Consider the following 16,568-nt stretch of genomic DNA (forward strand, 5'->3'; position numbering starts at 1 on the left):
TAGCCACTTATGCTGAGAAAAGATCATAGAATCATAGAACATTAGGATTGGAAGGGACATCAGGAGGTCATCTAGTCCAACCCCCTGCTCAAAGCAGGACCATCCCAGCCAGGGCTTTGTCAAGCCAGGCCTTAAACACCTCTAAGGATGGAGATTCCACCACCTCCCTAGGTAACCCATTCCAGTGCTTCAACACCCTCCTAGGGAAAAAGTTTTTCCTGATCTCCAACCTAGACCTCCCGCCCTGCAACTTGAGACCATTGCTCCTTGTTCTGTCGTCTGCCACCACTGAGAACAGCCTAGCTCCATCCTCCCTGGAACCCCCCTTCAGGTAGTTGAAGGCTACTATCAAATCCCCCCTTGCTCTTCTCTTCTGCAGACTAAACAAGCTTAGTTCCCTCAGCCTCTCCTCATAAGTCATGTGCTCCAGCCCCCTCATCATTTTTCTTGCCCTCCTCTGGACTCTCTCCAATTTGTCCACATCCTTCCTGTAGTGGGGGGCACAAAACTGGACACAATACTCCATATGTGGTCTCACCAATGCCGAATAGAGGGGAATAACCACTTCCCTCGATCTGCTGGCAATGCTCCTACTAATGCAGCCCAATATGCCATTAGCCTTCTTGGCAACCAGGGCACTCTGCTGACTTATATCCAGCTTCTTGTCCACTGTAACCCCCAGGTCCTTTTCTGCAGAACTGCTGCCTAGCCAGTCGGCTCCAGTCTGTAGCTGTGCATGGGATTCTTCCATCCTAAGTGCAGGACTCTGCTCTTGTCCTTTTTGAACCTCATCAGATTTCTTTTGGCTCAATCCTCCAATTTGTCTAGGTCACTCTGTATCCTGTCCCTGCCCTCCAGGATGTCCTACCACTCCTCCCAGCTCAGTGAGAAAAGATGGCTTCTGGCACAGCCTGGAGAGCAGACAGCTTCCCAGAAGTGGCCTAAAACGTGGGCCTCAACTTTAAGAAATCTGCTTTTATGCAAATGTAGAAGAGCTAGAAAGATGGCAGCCAAGAACCAGCAGTGTGAGTCCCACTGTGCTCAGGGACAGCAGGTGCCCACAGCACACCGACGTTGTGGCTATTTTCTCTCTACCAAAGGGTAACATAATTCATGGAGGGAAAGGTATATGCCTCACTGCAGCAAGGGGTAGGGCTGGGTGTTAAATTCCCAAGATATTAAATGGACACACAGATGTGGGACCAGGTTCCCGATAATCTAGCTGGATGGAGTGTCTGGGTTGGAGCCAAACATTAAAAAAAAGTGAGAGGAAGAATAAATATAAAACATAGGAACAGCCATTAGTAAGGATAGGATTTTGTCACGGAAGTCACGGATTCCACGTCTCTCAGAGACGACCGTGAGATTTTCCACATCAGCTTCTCCCGGTGCCCTGGGACGGCGGGGCTGGAGCTGTCAGCCGCCACAGGCAACGGCGGCCCCGCAGCTCCCCCACTTTATTTTTAGTAAAAGTCACAGACAAGTCGTGGGCTTCTATTAATTTGTGTTTATTGCCCACAACCTGTCTTTTAATAAAAATAACCACGACAAAATCTTAACCTTAGCCATTAGTAGATACGAATCCCAGCCTGATCCTGTGATGTGCCTGTACCTGGCCTGGGCGGGAGGGGCTCTCCACACCTGCCAGGAGTCAGGCCTTCCGTTTGCTTCGGTATCAGACAGCAGCATCAGCAGTGTACGCGGCACACGCAGCAGCAGAATGAGGTCTTCTCATCCAGTAAAGCACAGAACAGTGTGTTCATCCCCAGGCATAAGTGCTTTGGCAACATGCAGTCTGTGCACGGGCGACACAAACTAAGGGCTGCTTTGAATCAATCTTTGCACTTTGTAGCGGGTCACAAAAACCTGGCGCCGCGCCGGTATCCCCAGTGGAGACAAACGCCAGGGGTCTGAACAGAATTAAAATGCTGCGAGAACACAGACGCCAAGTTTCAGATAACTAACCAATTTCAATCTCTAGAGTTCTAAAACAATATACAGACGCGCACAGAGACTGGCCAGGTCTACGTGAGAAAGTTACATCGAACCAGCTGCGTTGCTCAGCAGTGTGAAAATCCGCACCACTAAGCGACACAATTAAGCCGACCTAAACCTGGTGTCGACAGCACTAGGTCAATGAAGAATTCTTCCATTGACCTGGCTCCTGCCTCCGGGGAGATGCCCATCGCTGTACCGAATGGCCATGCTGACGCACTGCAGCTGTGCCATCGTAGCAGTTTACGTGTAGACATTGCCTCAATCAGTATCTGTTCCGTAACATTGGCAGTCCAGCGCCTACTAGTGTAAACAGCACAGAGCCAACAGATGTAGGCAACCCGCCAAGCAAACATATTGTTTGTAAAACGAAATCCTGCTGCTCGCAGAAAATTCAGTTTGGAAAACCCCCAGTAGCAACAAATGTGACATTCTGATGTGGTTTGATATGAACGTTTATACACACGTGCACATGTGTATAAACAGAGCAAATGTAAAGGTACGTTTGTTAGGGATGGACAAATCATATCAAATAGCCTAAGAACAAAAATTCCTCTACACAGCAAACAGAACTGAACCTTCTTCGAGGTCACAAGCAGTTGGCTTCTCTTCGTTTTCCACAGACTGCTCTTCCTCCAGGTTCTGGCTGGCACCAAAACCAGAAATTGCCAGAATTTCCCTGTCCATGAGGCGTCTTGGCTGCGGAGTGCCGGAGCAACCATGAGAAGGGTGGTTCTTGCTAGGGACCCAAGCCTGCAAACATTTCCTTCCAGGAGTAACTTTACTTAGGTGAGTAGCCCCATTGAGTTCACTAGGACTACTCATCTCAGTAAAGCTATACACGTGGATCAGTATCTGCAGAGTTGGGGAGGATTCTGTCTGAAGGCCTCAATGAGCATCTAAACTTTTAGGTGCTTTTACCTCTTCATCCAGCATACATTTCTGGCCACATTTTTCAGGTGCAAAACTCCCGGGACAAATGATTGCATACTTACAATTACTGGCCCTCACAATCTACTTTGCTCAGACACGTAAATCCCTGCTTCAACCCACAAAATCAGCCTCTCGGTCATCCCAGTGACCTGAGCTGCAGGTGCAAATAGCTACCGGGGATTCTTTATGCCCACAGTTGGTGCCTGCAGACAGGGAGGCCCATCGTGTGGAAGTCTGGCTCACACTATACAGCGACACAGAAGAGAGGACATCACAATTCCCACACGGCTACCCAGTGTCTGGTCTTCTGCTTGTCTGTTCCTGTATGGAGCAGCAGGAAGAGAAGCACACACAGGCTGGCAGGGTAGATCTCCCAGAGCACAGGGTGCGTAAGGAGAAGAAGAAGAGGGGCCAGGGGGCTAGAAAGGGATAATTTACTTCTAGGATGATTTTGTTGTTAATTCTGAATTAATGTCAGTTACTCTTTTACATTCGTAATTGCTATTGTTAAGAAAAAAGGTGTCCCACAAACGTTTATATTAATTATCTCAACTATAGTGGGCCACGAAGAAATTGAAAGAGAGCCACTGAATTTACAGTCACCCACCATAAAGATTTAATAGGGCCTGCCACTGATGTGGCCTTAATGTGTTATAACATGGCTTTCCATGGGCTGTCACCAAATAACTTCCACGGTTGTTTGCCGTGTTGTAATGGCCGTGCTGGTCCCGGGATATTGGAGAGACAAGGTGGGGGAGGGAAGATCTTTTCTTGGATCCGTTTCTGTCGCGGGAAAGAGCCAAGCTGTAGAGCCAGACGGAGCTCTTCTTCAGGTCTGGACACATACACAGAGCGTCACGGCCAAATGGAACAGGTTGTTCAGCATGAAGCAGTTAGCACATATTGTAAGGGGCCATTCAGGGCAGCGTTAACGCCTCTGCCGTCATAAGACAAGAAGGGTCCGTCAGTGGGTTACAGATTGCTGTAATAAGCCACAAATGCAGCCTCTTTCTGAAGGCGGTGATTTGTAGTGTCGAGCAGCGCTCTGAATGTCAGCACCCAGGCGCGTCCTTTGAAGGGACAAGGAGACCTCAGGAGACCTTTGGGGAGGAGGACTGAGCCAGGTGTGGCAGAGGTTAGCTTCACTCAGATCCGTTAGATACAAGTGCCCTCTAGCGGCTGCACAGTATCATACAGGTTAGCTTTCCATTACCGGCAGCCTGTCCATGGAGAGTGCCGCTTGCTTCCCGTTCCTCATGGCAGCATTTAGAGGAGCACAGGAGCTGCTTTGACACATGCCCAGGGCTGGATTAACCCATAGGCGAAGACGGCTGTAGCCTTAGACCCTCTGATCTTTAGGCCCTACTTAAGGCCCTCTATTCCATATTGAAGTAACAGGTAAGCCATGGTCTCATTAGATATTGCTTTGTACAAATGAATCCATCAGGGCTGTCAATTACATTTATGGTGGTTGTGATTCTGTCTGTGTGAGCTAAGTGAGTGTCTGTGGGCCCAAGCAGCATTGACCTTTGTACCCAGTAGGCCTACACGGGACAATACAAACCATGTCGAAAAAAGGAGGATGGCAGAGATTGAAGGAGGCCAAAGAAAGACAAGATGTAGCGCTGAAAGATACTCCTCCTCTCCTAGCGTTTTTCCTCCTACTGAGTGTGGTGGTGAGGAAGTCCAGGCAAATACCAGCCCAAGTGAACCTGCTGTGCCTGATGAAAAGGAGCAGCCTCCAGTGACTTCTCTAGCTGCAGTCTCACCCCACTCCTCTGAAGACTTTCCCAGTGATAGTCAGACAAAAATATCCTTCTCCAACGATCCAGGCGGGTGGGACACGACTTCTCCAGCTCTCATTGCCTATTGGACTGAGACAGGCCCACAGAAATGCCAGAGTCTAGATGTGACTTTGCATTGACAAAGCGAGAGTACACCAATCAGAATCGTTATCTGACCAAATCAGTGTTTGACGATGTGAAGCCTGACAAACCGATTGGCAAGTGAGAATGTCTCATCTATTCACCGTTTAAAAAGGAAGTGATTGTTTTTATTGCCGTCTGTTTTCTGATACCAAAACGTGGGGAATGTTCTGCGAAGGCTTCAGTGATTGGAAGAATACTGCCTACATTACCAACCATGTAATGAGTGAGCAGCGTACACCGTCAGTTAGCAGCTACCATGCCCGAAAGAAAGTTAGTGGGAGAATTGACACCCCTATGTTGGCCAATCTGCCGTGGAATGTTGTGTTGAAGCAGTTTCTTTTTTTGGATTTGTCCAAGAATTTTACACTGTTTTTCTCTGCATCACCCAGTCGTTGGATGATTCACTATCAAAGGGATGCCCAGTGCCCAAATCACTCTCAGGGACACGGTGGAGTGCCAATGCTGAAGCTGTGAATGCAGTTGTTCTGGGATACCCCAACATCCTTGAAGCGCTAGAGAGCATCAACGATGATGAATCTCAAAAATCAGCAACAAGAAAAGATGCGAAGATCCTAAGTGATGCAATGCGCACTTTGGAAACTGGTGTTTTGTGTGAGGTCTGGAGTGATATACTTCAGCCATTCAGCAGGTGCAGTCTAAGCTTGCAAAGTGCTCAAATTGACCTGTCCACTGCTGTAAACCTAATGAGGAGTCTTGGAACTGTTCTTCAACAAATGAGGGATCGTTTTAATGAGTATGAACTTCAGGGAGCTGCAGGGACTGCTAACCATGAGTATAAGTCAGCCAAATGCTGCAAAAGACAGAAGACATATGATGATGCAACTGCCCACTCATTCAGTGACAAGGAGGCCTTCAGAGTTAACACCTTCCTCACAATCATTGACAACTGAAGAGTTCATTAGAACAACAGATCGAGGCTTACGAAAATATTGACAAAAGCTTTAGTGTTCTGACACGTTTTCCCTTAACATTTCAAGTTCTGAAGTCAGTGAAGGTATCAAACATCTATGTCAGAAGTACCCAGATGATCTCCCAGTAGATTTTACTACAGAATTTCTTCAATTTGTTGAGTTCACATCACTCTCAGATATAGAGCGAAAAGATGACGAAAGCAAATCTATTTGGATGTAGCGAATGATCACTGAATCCAATGTGAGAGACTGTTTCCCAAATGTTGAGACTGCCTTACGGCTGTATTTGTCACTAATGATCACTAATGTAGTGGAGAACGCTCCTTCTCTCTTCTAACCAGATAAAAAATGCCCTCCGCTCCACCATGACCCCAAAGCATCTCGGTGCTTTGTCCCTTGTGAGCACTGAGAATGAAATCGTCCGGTCTCTGAATTACAATGACATCATTCATGACTTTGCCACAGCTAAAGCGAGGGGGGAAATGTGTGTGTTTGAAGAACTGAGTGTAGTGAGAGTAGAATAAACTTATTAATTTTACATACATAAATAATATGTAAATATGCATGCAAATCAATGTTAGATGACGTCAGAATTTTTTTTTGCATTCATACTTAGGGCCTTCCCTCCCATTAGCCTTAGCCCCCTCATAACCTTAATCCGACTCTGTATATACACTGTAATAAAGTCACTGATTCATCTTCTTGATGTGCCTAGCAAATCCATTCTGTTTCTAGAAATCAGTCACCATGCGCTCGATGGAGTGAACACTTCTACATTTGGATTCACTCTCCTCTGACGCGAACACTAGCAAAACTTTGACTATCAGAAAGAACTGGAATGAAACAGGGAGGGTCCTTTTAGAAACTGCCCCCCCCAGCCCTCTCCCTACTACTGCTCTATTCCACCAACTCTCAGATCGGTTGCCCCCACAAACCAAACAGGAATCAGAATCGGTTCTCTGTGCTTCATTTAAAGGACACGCTCGCATGGTCTGTGTATTCACGTGCAGAAGCTGGGAAGAAATGTAGAGATGCAGAAAAAGAAAGAGGAGACAAAGCAGCAAAGGTGTCCTTTTTTTCCCACTAGATATTTTAACACGCTCCCCACGCCCAGATCATGCTTCTGGTAAAATTAATCTGGCCTCCAGTTTGGAAAAGGCAGGTGGGCAGACTTTATTCTGTAATGCCTTTGTAGTCACTCACTAACTCCTGATCAGTCAGCGCAGGGCAGACTTTGTAACAAAGCTTCGCTAATCGAAAATGACACCATGAAAATAAAAAGCAGGAAGCACATTTTGAAGAAGGCAATAACTTGCTGCGCAGGAGAGGCCCGCAGTCCGTAAGACTCTCCCACCTGGGATCTGCTCTTACCAGCGATGTCGCAGAGTTCTGCGTCAGACGCATTAGCCAGGGCTTCCTCCAGTTCTGGCTCCAGCGTTACTCTTTCCAAAACAGGATCGATCGGCTTCTGCTTGGGGACCCAGGCCTTCCCTATAAATACGAAGTGATGTCAGTGGCATTCCGGCGGCTGGCTCCTGTTTAACGATCATGGAGTCAGGTTTACTTGGGGCACAGATTAACTCCCAACGAATGCTAGGTGAGATTCCCTGCAGTGCAGAGGGCCAGCAGAAGGGCGTACGTGGTGCTTAGTCCGGCTGCTGACCCTCTGAACAGTTGTACCCAGAGGATGAGTTATGGGTCCTACAGCAGTGAGCAGAGACACCCTAAACAGAACTAGGAAGTCAGAGGTGAGCGGAATGTGGATCTGACTCCAGAGCTCTGCAAATCTCTCTCCGATGGGTTCTAAATGGGCTCCTGCAACTGTCTGGGTCACAAGTGACTTGCCTGACTTCTCAGGCCCTTTTTTACTGGCCTTTCTACGGTTTATAACACCACCACCTGCAAACTGAACAATGAGTATTAAAATGCACACCACCTCCCTTGTCAGTTCAGCCTTCCCGCCACCTCCCGCCACCCACCGCAGGGCTGCCCCTCGTCCTATGCCAGGGCGATGGGGCTCCAGGGTGGCCCAGCCTGCTGGTTGAGGAGAGTGAGGCCTTGGCGTTTCCAGAGCCCTGGCACGCAGGTGGGGCCAGAGCAGCAGCCAGGAGACCGAGGGGCCCGTGGGAGGGGGCAGCGGCAGTGCCAGCTTTTTCAGAGGGTGGGGGGAACATTTCAGCATTTAGAGCAGGAGTCCATAGGCCTGCCCTGCACCACGAGGGGAGACCCCCCGCCCACACACACACACATCTGCATGGGGAGAGCGACGACTTCTCTCACTGGCCAGAAGGGTCAGTCCCACCTGGAACCATTGAGCCCTCCCTTCGCGGTCTGCACCCTGCTTTCAGCATGACCCAGCTAGCGCTACTGGAGAAGACAGTGGGGGCATATTTGCAAAGCGCTGCTGCAGGGAGGAGTTTGTTTCTGCTGCCGGGGAAACTAGAAGAGCATGCGGCTAGAAAGCCGCAGAGCAGTCGTGCAAGAGGAGAAGTCACGCACAGCACAGCACAGCACAGCACAGCACAGCACAGCACAGCACAGCACAGCACAGCACAGCACAGCACAGCACACAGAGCGGTACCCGTCTGGCAAAGGAGATAGCATGCACAGAGCTCTCAGCGTGGAATGTCACCCAGGACTATTTTTGTCCTCTGTCTGAAAGCAGGGTCAGCAACACTAGGAGAACAAAGACTGTGCGGCCACAGCTGTTAAGCAGCAGCACCCGGCCTGAATGTGGCTAAATTTAGGCCGCACAAAGAAGCAACTGCGGTGTACTGTGTCTTGAGATGAAATAGAAACCCACATGGTTTCTAGGTACGGTACTTCATGGAACGGCCCGTTTTCACTTTCCAGTCCACATGTGATTATTACAATTGAGATTTCATCACGGTTATTTTTTGTACAAGGCACGGACAGGTCACGGGCAACACACAAAAATTCACGGAAGCCCATGACCTGTCTGTGATTCTACTAAAATGAATGGGGGGGAGATGACCAGGCATCCCTGAAGCCCAAGGGAGGGGATGAAAGCCCTAGTCCCACTGCCAAAGGGGGAGAGTGTAGTAATCACCAACAGCCACAGTTCTGGGGGGCAGCCCCCAGAAGCTGACGAGGATAATTTAACGGAGGTCTCTGGAAGTCACAGATCCCGTGAGCTCCATGACAAAATCTTCTCCTTTGTGATTATACTGAAGCAAGGAGAAGGAGTTTTACTCTGCTGTGGTAGCTGCTCTGGCAAAACTAGATAAAGTGTCAGATCTGTTCTCATATAAGCGTTTTGTTTGCTTTAGGAGCATTTCAGATTAAAATGGCTGGAAAGGCACTGAGTAATTGACAATATCAGTTCTGAGTTGATATATAAAATTAAAACTGCATTGCTGTTTCCTTTTTATACTTTAAGTCTGATTCCGTACCAGCATTATAACACAAGTGTGCATTAGCAATAATGCACAGTAGTCTTAGCCCTGGTCTACACTGACCTGGTGATTCGGCGGCAGTCGACGGGAGTTATGCAAGCTATGCAGAGTAGCTCATGTGACTCCCGTGCTTCTCTTCTGCACAGCGTCTTCACTGCACTGCACTGACGGGAACCGCGTTCCCGTCGACGCAGCGCTACGCCACTTGAGGGGGTGGTTTTACTGCGTCGACTTCTGGATCGATTGAGCGGGTCTACACTGACCGCTCAGTCGATCCAGATAGGTCGATCTGACAGCAGCGACTTTGCCGCCATCAGTGTAGACATACCCTTATTTAACAAGATAATTACAGCTGGTTGGAAACATTTCAGTGCGATAACATTCCGTCAGAATATGCAGTTCACAGAAGGCTCAACAGGAAAAATAAAGGAGTGTCATTTTAGCCACATTGCTGTGGGGGAGACACTAGAGAGACAGGCTGGCACGGGGGACTGACCAGCCAGGGTCAAGAGTGGAGGGAAACATCTCCAAGTCACCCGCCCAGAGACAGATTGAAACAATACAAGTGGGTTAGAGCAGCCAGGGACAGGGCCTATCGGGGAAGCACTGCAGAAGTCCCACGGGCAGAGGGAGAAGGGAAGAGGACCCTCCAAGGAAGCAGTCAGGGTAGGAGGAGAGAAAAGCAGTCATGCGAGTTGATGGAGGACAGAGAAGGAGTGAGCAATGCTCTCAAAGCCACGCAGGAGTCAGAGAGGGTAGCGCTGTAGCTTTCCATGTGCTACAATCTCTCACCCCCATATGATTGCCCCCAAAGCCTTGGCTCGGTCTACACGACCCAATCGAGCCGTGGGTGCCAGCCTGCCTGCCAGCCTGTCCCCAGCAGGTCAACATCCAGATCTCAGACTCAGCCGTTTCCATTGCATTCACGCTGTTCCTCATCTGGCCTGACCCGTGCAGCAGAACAGTCCTCACCTAACATCTCTGTTCGCCCCGTTGGATCCTCTGCACGACAGCACGTTACAAACAAAGCCAGATGCAGCCATACCTCTCTTTTCTCCGGTGAAAGGGACCAGGTCGTCCCGGTCTTTAATATCTTTCGCCTGCTTTTCTAGGTGCTCCAGAAGCTCATCCCTTTTGAATGGGCCAGTCGGTGTCTTTTTGGTCTGGTCCCTCTGTCTGAGTCCCACCGGCAGCAAATCATTCTGGAGTCAAAGAGCAAGACACCAAGATTAGCTATTCAGATTAAAACAAGTGACCCCATCATCTTCTCTCTCTCTCTTTTATCGAATGGTTTTCTTTACGTGCATCAGCCAACTTGCCTTGCAAATGGGAAAAGGAATTCACTGTTGAACTCCAAATTTGTATAGTTCCAACACAATTTATGCACATTTATTTATGCACAGAGCACCCAGTCACTGAGTGTGGCCAGAAGTTCTCTCCCGCTCCCTGTAGGTTATAATGGGCTTTGCCTGACCTATGCTCCCAGTTTACTACCATGATCTATTTATCCAGCATGGCCCAAATCCTGCTGTCACTTGCCTCATGCAAGGACATTGAGCAAGATTTGATCCCTTCCCGCCCATCCTCATATGTCAGTTCCTTGCTCAGGCTGAAGAGAACAGGACCAGACAAGGAGGAGATTGCTGCTCAAAGAGAGGTAAGGGTGACAGTACGGAGATCTGGAGCCCATGCAGGCTGGAATGTGGATCCGTCAGAGGTCTATTTCTGAGTGAAAATGGCTTGGCCTAGACAACGTGCAGATCTGGGGTTTGACATGTTTCCTGCGTGGAAACAGCCACGTCTGTGAATTACATGGAACAACAAAAAAGCGGGTCAGGAGTCTGAAATCATGCAAAAGGAAACAACAGGCCAAACATATAATGAAGTTTTACACACATTTTCCCCTCCCCAAAGTTTTGCATAGCGCTACTGTGAGAGAGCCAGCTACCTGCAAGGCTGTGTGGGAAGGTCGTTTTAGAAATATTGTGTCTAGTACCTTATTGCAGAATAACACTGTTATAGACCTCATGCGGTCTTAATAGCAGCTCCATGGTATCCAGCTGTTCTAGCCACTGTGGGCAGGCAGCAACACACTTAAGCACATGCTTATATTTAAGCGTAGGATAGTCCCACTGAAATCAACAGGATTACTCCCCTGCTTGAAATTAAACATGCAACTTGAGTGCTTTGTTGGAACAGGGCCAAAACATACATATTATGAAGCCTCCTGAACGGGGAGCAAGAGATCGCTTTGTCCAATGTCTGTCCAGTAAATGAAATCATTAGTTGCTAATCGATTCAGAAGACGAGAAGCTATAAACCATGCAGATTATTGTAAGCATCGGATTCCATCACAGCTAGCTGACTAAGCAGTAGAACCTTGCTGAACTGCAATGCACTAATCTGAACACTTTAGAATCGCTCTGACCTTGGCTTTCCCAGGCCTGGAGAGGCCATGACCCATATACTTTACCTTAGCTGCTCCTCACTGTCTCTTTGACTGATATTTTCTTTGTTCATTAGCTTTCTCAGGACGCTCTCTGGTTCTGCCTCATTAGGGGAAGCAATAAACATAATCCAGGAAGACCACTGGATGTCTGAATATTTTTGTCTGTATCACGTCACGGGCATTTTTAATCTCCAGGGGTAATCTGCACAACCCACTGCTTTCCCATGGGATATTAAATGTGCATAACAGGGAGAGTTCTCATCCCATTTTGCTTGGCAGCACCCATCCTTATCATCCAGTTTTGGAACAATCTGTTTGCCTGCCAGCTGGTTCTGTTAGTGTGGGTATAAAACACTGTTCCAGATAGATGGCTTCATTTAACTCCCGTGCACCCAACCACCCCGTCATTTGCACATGCGGGACTCCCAGAGATTCTACTGGCAGCTCTGCGCATGCAACTGATGGGATGGGCCAGTGGAGTTCACCAGAAAACAAGTGACACATTTCAAGGTTTCGAGATTTGTTTTCGTTCCGATGTGGAATGACAAGACCTTTTTGAAATGTTTTGCAGAACACACACGAGAGGCACGCTCTACCCCAGTAAAGCCAACGGCCTGTTAGAAAAACATCCAGTCCCGCCTGAAAAACGGTCATCGATGGAGACTCCACCACGACCCTGGGTAAATGGTTACAATGGTTGATTGCACACATTGTTAAATATGTACGCCTTAGTTCCCATCTGAATTTGTCTGGCTTCAACTTCCAACCATTGGATTGTGTTAGACCTTTGCCTGCTAGATTGAAGAGCTCCTTATTAAATTGATGTTCCCTGTGAAGGTACTTGTAGACTGTAATCAAATCATCTCTTACCCGTCTCTTTGTTAAGCTAAATAGATTGAGTTTCTCACTGTCCACGCTGCAAAGAGAACCCAAGGCACTGAGTCGCAGAGCCAGGTCAAATGATGCAGGCTTGTGGCGCTCAAGCCGCGGGGCTCAAAATAGCAATGTAGATGTTCTCATGCGGGCTGGAGCCCAGGTTCTGAAAGCCGGGGAAGGGAAGGGCCTGGGAGCCAGGCTCCAGCACAAGTAGGCACGTATACATTGCTGTTTTCATCCATTTAATGTGTGCCATATTAAATTTATATCTTTCTAGTTTTATAATCAACATATCATGTGGTACTACGTTAAATGTCTTACAGAAGTTTAAGTATATTGCATCAACACTATTACCTTTATCAACCAAAGTGTAATCTCATCAAAAAAGATTTCAATTATTCTGAAAAAATCTATTTTCCATAAACCCATGTTGATTGCTGCAGGAAGGAGGAAATGCGGGTGGAACGAAGGAGGAGAGGCAGAGAGAGAGCAGGCTACGAAGGACAAAGAGCAGCAGTAGCAGGGCTTAAAGGGGAGTCTAAATTCTCTCCGGGTGATGCTGAATGTGACACTAAGGGACTGAGTAAACAATCGACAAGAGAGTGTAGAATTGCCTGGAGGCCACGTTCTCCCTATGTTCTCTGTGTAACCTCCCCCTGACAGCAGTAAGGGAGCCTCGGTGGATTGAGGGGACTATGAGGTCCTGAATTTATATCCCAACTCACGGACTTGGAATCCAGCCCATTCCTCCCAACGGGCTCGACAGCCCAGATGTGTGACATCGAAACACTGAACAGCACGTGCTCAGCCAGCAAATATTTTCTTGAAACTAGGCAACTACTGAGTCCCCACTAACACCTGGATCCTGCAAACTCTTATGCATGTGAGTTATTTTATTTTACACACCCAAGTAATTCCAGTGAATTTACTGAGGCTACTCAGTGTTCAGTGTTTGCAGATCAGGGTCTGAGTCTATTGTTGTGCCATCTCCAAGAAGGCTCAATGAAGAGTAGGTGGAATATTCACCCTCTCCTAGGAGCTAGGCTATTTTTATAGTGGCTCAGAGGAGCTCGGATCAGCAGGGATGCTGATATTCGATCCAGGGATGCTGACATTCTGAACACTCTGCCCAGGCTCCGCAGCAATGGCCTGATCCCATTCTACAGCAGCTGCTGTCCTAGACGGGGCTGCAGGAAGAACAAGGGCTTATCACCTAACAAAGTGGGATAGCACACATACTGCAGGGTCTTTGGATCCGGATCTTGGGGGTGGGAGTTCTACGGACAGGGACAGGGCTGGGAGGGTTTTTAAACTGGATGGAAACGTATGGGCAGATTTTTCAGAGGAGCAATTACATTGTTTAGGTATTAAATTTCTCATATGACTCATTAAATGAAATAAAAAGAACACGCAACGTCATGAATTCAGACCACACAAACTATGGTTTCAGGAGATGGAAAGAGAGTTTAGTGGATTAAGGAAGTAAACACTGATGGATCCACCCCCAAAAAACAAAGGTTTCTGCCACAGTTACTCAGGACGTACCATCTAGATGTTATTTAAAATCTACTTACATCAGGATCTAGCTCTTCCAGTTCGTTCTCTAGTGTCCTGAGCTCTTCTTCTGTCAACGCACTAAGGATCTTGTCCTCATCCAGATCGCGGTATTTTTCCAATTCCTGTCTGTACGACATTTTGGAGAAATCTCGGTTTTTAAATTCTCACGTCGTATGCTGAGGTTTGACCTATAATTAAAAAAAAAAAAGACAAAATGAAAACTTAGATCGCACCACTACTGCTATTGGAATGCAAGACAGTCTTTACATGTGTAACGGCTGATGTAGAAAAAGCAAGTAACAGGGCAGCATGAGCTCACAGTCTGAGTGCTAGTTCCAGAAGTGGCTGTGGGAAAGTACTTCACATTCTGAGCATTACGAGAAATTTACTTCTGCTACCGTGAACATCAGCGCTGACTGAGCAGAGAAGAGATTGATTACATTTTGCCATGGTCCATAGTTTTTTCTTGAGGGACAATAAATCACTATTTTCACCAAAATAAAAACTCCCTCTGGGTCTCACTGTGGTACCCGGACTCAGCCACAGAGGAAAGTATTACTCAGTTTCTCTCTGTCGAAAAGCAATGCTCCGGATCAGCAGAGCGGTAGAATCAGGTGCTCTGTATACTGCTGCACGCATTCAGACTCTCTGAAAATCTCCACTAAGGCCATGAGTCTCAGAAGTGCAGCAGTTTTTCCTTTGAAACTAACATGCTGAACGGCAGGTGAAGAGAGAAATCCGGAAGATGCTATTATTTATTCCTGATCCAATCAGGAAGCAGACAGACAGCATATGTAACTAACGGGCTCATCAGAGTTCAGTGAGCTTTGCCGAAATGATGCATGCCATCCCGATGCACTTATTTGCATATGTGAGCTGATTGGTTAATGTCATTTTAGACGTCAATATTATGTACCTCTGAAAAGGTAAACAATGGAAACTTACTAACTGACCATATGACTTGTCAGTCCATTATCAGCTAGGCTTGTTCTCATGTATTCAATATAAAATAACGATATATATATAGAGAGGAGATTCTATCAGCATTCAGTGCAGTAATTGCTACATTTAAATGGAATTAACAAAATTGCTAATAATGGAGACGTAGCTGTTACGATCTAGCTCTTTTAAAACTCTAGATATTTTAAAAATGTATGATAGTGACCTGAATTAATACCTAACACAAAAATGTGTATGCACCCACGCATACGTAAAAATATATATTTACTTATATTTTTCAGCTGGAAAGTTTGCTTTCAATATATAAAGTTTTCAAAGCACTTAAGTCCTTTCATCCAGGTCCTATGGAAATTAGATGTCTTTAAACATTGCAAATGTTACCTCTCCTAGCCATTTCAAGGAGGGGGAAAAGATCTTTTCTTGCAACTGTCTTCCATAGCATCTTGAAGAGAATGATATCCGAGCCCATATGTTTCAAATACTGCCACCTTTTCATTACGCTGGAATTTTCCCCTATTTCCATAACTGACCATTTTATCTTTTTGATTTTCGCTTCTTCACTTTCTCCAAGTTCTTTTGTGCTTCACAGTTCTGTGCCCCTAGCCAGACTTCTCCAGCTTTTTCCAGGGCAATCCAAAGCAAATTATGCACTTGTAGGATATATTTTACTTCCCCCGTATATTTTCTTTAACCAACAACTTCCTGTCTCACAACTGCTATTCTAATTAGAAAAATAATCTTTAGACAAAAGGGCACATTAAACATATCAAATTTGACAGCATGCTGTTAAATTTAAGGCAGTCAGGTGGTCAAATACTTTGCTTCCCATGTTTGTAATCCTGGTTCAAATATAACATCGATTCTCATTGCTCTAAGTCTGTGTGCCCTGTGCCATTGGGGAAATCACACCCTTCACCCAATCCCAGTTACAGCAGTCACAGCTTTCCAGGCATGACGACTTCAGCTCACGATTGATGCAGCAGGAATGAGTCAGGAGCCGGACTCATCTGTTTTAAACTGTTAAACTGGGGCCAGGCATATCGAGGGCAGGAATCATGGTACCGGGAAGTCAGGAGAAGGAAGCACAAATTGAACCGGCATTTCCTGGATCTGGCATTTGGACGAAGGGAACAGCTTTGGGTTCCAGCACTCCTAATCGCCAACGTTGCTTACGTAGCATCTGCCGTGTCAAACAACTGATATGCTACTGCTCAGTTATCTTTCATCCACATCAGTGCGGCCCCCCAGCTCCCTGGCTGAAAGGAGAAGGGAGGGTGAAAGGGGGTCTGTCTTCCATGCAGGGCCCTTGTTCCCAACTCGACGGGATAGCCTAAGCTTATGAGGGGCCAAAGGCTAATGAGAGGGAAGGGCCTAAATATGACTGACGTTGCAAAACAAAATTCTGACGTCATCTAACATTGATTTGCATACATATTTACATATTATTTATGTATGTAAAGTTAATAAGTTTATTCTACTCTCACTACACTCAGTTCTTCAAACACACACATTTCCCCCCTCG

The 16,568-nt window shown here is 46.9% G+C and overlaps 1 protein-coding gene across 4 annotated transcripts in view; it reads right to left on the reverse strand.

Moving 5' to 3' along the window:
• Positions 1 to 16,568, reverse strand: part of TMOD1 (tropomodulin 1) — a 39,183-nt gene that overhangs the window by 12,105 nt on the left and 10,510 nt on the right. For all 4 annotated transcript variants that reach the window (XM_067553331.1, XM_067553332.1, XM_067553333.1 and 1 more), the window contains exons 2-4: positions 14,104 to 14,274; positions 10,250 to 10,406; positions 7,160 to 7,279 (exon numbers count right to left, since the gene is read on the reverse strand). In XM_067553331.1, coding sequence (XP_067409432.1) covers positions 7,160 to 7,279; positions 10,250 to 10,406; positions 14,104 to 14,223 — 397 coding nt within the window. In that variant the 5' untranslated portion in view covers positions 14,224 to 14,274. The remainder of the gene's footprint in view (positions 1 to 7,159; positions 7,280 to 10,249; positions 10,407 to 14,103; positions 14,275 to 16,568) is intronic.

Source organism: Emydura macquarii, unplaced genomic scaffold (assembly GCF_026122565.2).
Source record: "Emydura macquarii macquarii isolate MOO-44397 ecotype Brisbane River unplaced genomic scaffold, CSIRO-AGI_Emac_v2 contig_1451, whole genome shotgun sequence".
Classification (NCBI taxonomy): Eukaryota; Metazoa; Chordata; order Testudines; family Chelidae; genus Emydura; species Emydura macquarii.